The sequence below is a fragment of the Mastomys coucha genome, unplaced genomic scaffold (genome assembly GCF_008632895.1).
Source record: "Mastomys coucha isolate ucsf_1 unplaced genomic scaffold, UCSF_Mcou_1 pScaffold5, whole genome shotgun sequence".
Lineage (NCBI taxonomy): Eukaryota > Metazoa > Chordata > Mammalia > Rodentia > Muridae > Mastomys > Mastomys coucha.
Genome location: NW_022196911.1, coordinates 20,563,437 through 20,565,681, shown reverse-complemented (window position 1 = coordinate 20,565,681; position 2,245 = coordinate 20,563,437). Strand labels below are relative to the sequence as shown.

General features: G+C 40.8%; 1 protein-coding gene across 1 annotated transcript in view; it reads left to right on the top strand.

The window, feature by feature from the left end:
* The window catches only part of LOC116077381 (vomeronasal type-2 receptor 116-like), a 19,444-nt gene extending 19,006 nt beyond the window's left edge, over positions 1-438 (top strand). Inside the window, exon 7 of the mRNA XM_031351886.1 lies at positions 3-438. Coding sequence (XP_031207746.1) covers positions 3-438 — 436 coding nt within the window. The remainder of the gene's footprint in view (positions 1-2) is intronic.
* Positions 439-2,245: the final 1,807 nt, after the last annotated feature.

The following is a 2,245-nucleotide window of genomic DNA, read 5'->3' as shown; positions in this document are numbered from 1 at the left end:
TGGATGGCAACATCTCCTCCATTCATTGACCAAGACTTTCATGCTGAACATGGACACATCTTACTTTTCTGTAATAAGGGATCATCTGTTGCCTTCCACTGTGTTCTGGGATATCTCTGCTTTTTGGCACTTGGGAGTTACACCATGGCTTTCTTATCTAGAAATCTGCCTGATACATTCAATGAATCCAAATTCCTGTCATTCTGCATGCTTGTGTTCTTCTGTGTCTGGGTTACCTTTCTTCCTGTCTACCACAGTGCTAAGGGGAAGGTCATGGTGGCTATGGAAGTATTCTCCATCTTAGCTTCCAGTGCAGCCCTCCTTGGCTTCATATTTGCTCCTAAGTGTTACATTATCTTGTTGAGACCAGACAAGAATTCATTTCATCATATCAGGAACAAAACACATTCTAGAAGGAATAAATCTCTTAAAATGTAGTGGAAAAAATAAATTTAACTTATATGTTAGCAACTTTTAAGAGGGTTGAATTCATTTCCTATTCCATTATAAACACAAGTTATTCAATTATAATATGGATTCAATTCCATCAAATTTTATTTCTTTAACCAATTATTTTACAATGTTATAGTATGATAGCAAATTCTTTTTTCATTTATTTTTCCTTTAATTTTTATTGGTTATTTTGTTTATTTACAATTCAAATGTGATTCCCCTTCCAAGATTCCACTCTGAAAACCTTGCATTCAAGCCCCACTGATACCAGGAGGGTGTTCTCCCACCCACCCACCCACTCCCATCAAACCACCCAAGCCTTCCACTACACTGGGGCATCATGCCTTCACAGGGCCAAGGGCCCCCCTTTCCAATGATGCCAGACAAGATCATCTTCTGCTACTTATGCAGCTGGAGGCATGGGTCTCTCTATGTATATTCTTTGGTTGGTGGTTTAGTACTCTGGGGTTTCTTGTTGGTTGATATTTTTTGTTCTTCCTATGGGGTTACAAACCCCTTCAGCTCCTTCAGTACTTGCCCTAACTCATTCATTGGGGTCTATATGCTCAGTTTGATCATTGGTTACAAGCATCCACATCTGTATAAGCAAGGCTCTGGCTAAGCCTCTCAGAAGACATCTATATTAGGCTCCTGATAGAAAGTATTTCTTGGCATCAATAATAGTATCTGGGCTTGGTGGCTGCATATACAGTAGATCACCAGGTGGGGGAGTCTTTGGATAGTCTTTCCTCCAGTTTGTGCTTCACTCTTTATTCCTGTATTTCCTTTAGAAAGGAGCAATTCTGCTCAAACAGGGGCAGGGCCTAACCTCTAGATATGATTTCTACAGGTTCACTCTCCCCTTTGTTGAGTATTTCAGGTTATTTTATCCTCTTTGGGTTCTGGGAGCCTCTTGCTTTTCTGGCATCTAGGACTCTCTGTTGGCTGCCAACAGTTCCCCACCCCCCATTTCTACACACCTCTGTTTAATTTATGACACTCTGTACATCTTCTCCACCCCCCTTTTACCCCTTCCCCCCTCCTCTCTTCTTCCTAAAACCCTCCTACCCTCTATATCCTGTGATTATTTTGTTTCCCCTTCTAAGTAGGACTGAGAGATCCATTTTGGTCTCCCTTCTTCTTGACACTTATATGGTCTGTAAGTTGTATCATGGATATTCTGATCTTTTTTCCTAATATCCACTTATTAGTGGGTACATACCATGTGTGTTCCTTTGTAGCTTTGCTACCTCACTTGGGATGATATTTTCTAGTTCCATCCATTTTCCTGAAATTTTCATGAAGTAATTGTTTGTAATGGTTGAGTAGTACTCCATTGTGCAAATGTACCACACTTTCTGTATCTATTCTTTTATTGAGGGACATCTGGGTTGTTTTCAGCTTTTGGCTACTATAAATCAGGCTTCTATGAACATAGAGAAATATGTGTCTCTGTTATATTTTGAACAATATGAACTAACTAATACCCTCAGAGCTCCCAGGGTCTCAACCACCAACCAAAGACTGCACATGGAGGGGTCTGATTGTTCTGGTAGCATGTATATAGTAGAGGATTACAAATTTGATCATCAAAGGAGAAGAGGACCTCGGCCCTGTGAAGGTTCTGTGCCCCAGTGGGAGAGGGTGGGATGGCAGGCGTGGGGAGGGGGAAGGCAACACGGGTTAGTTCTTGGTTTTGTTTGTTTGTTTGTTTGTCTTTTGGAGGGGAATCCTTATCCTCTACTATTTCTATTATTTTTAGTTTTTGTCTCTACACTGGGTCCTGAATTTT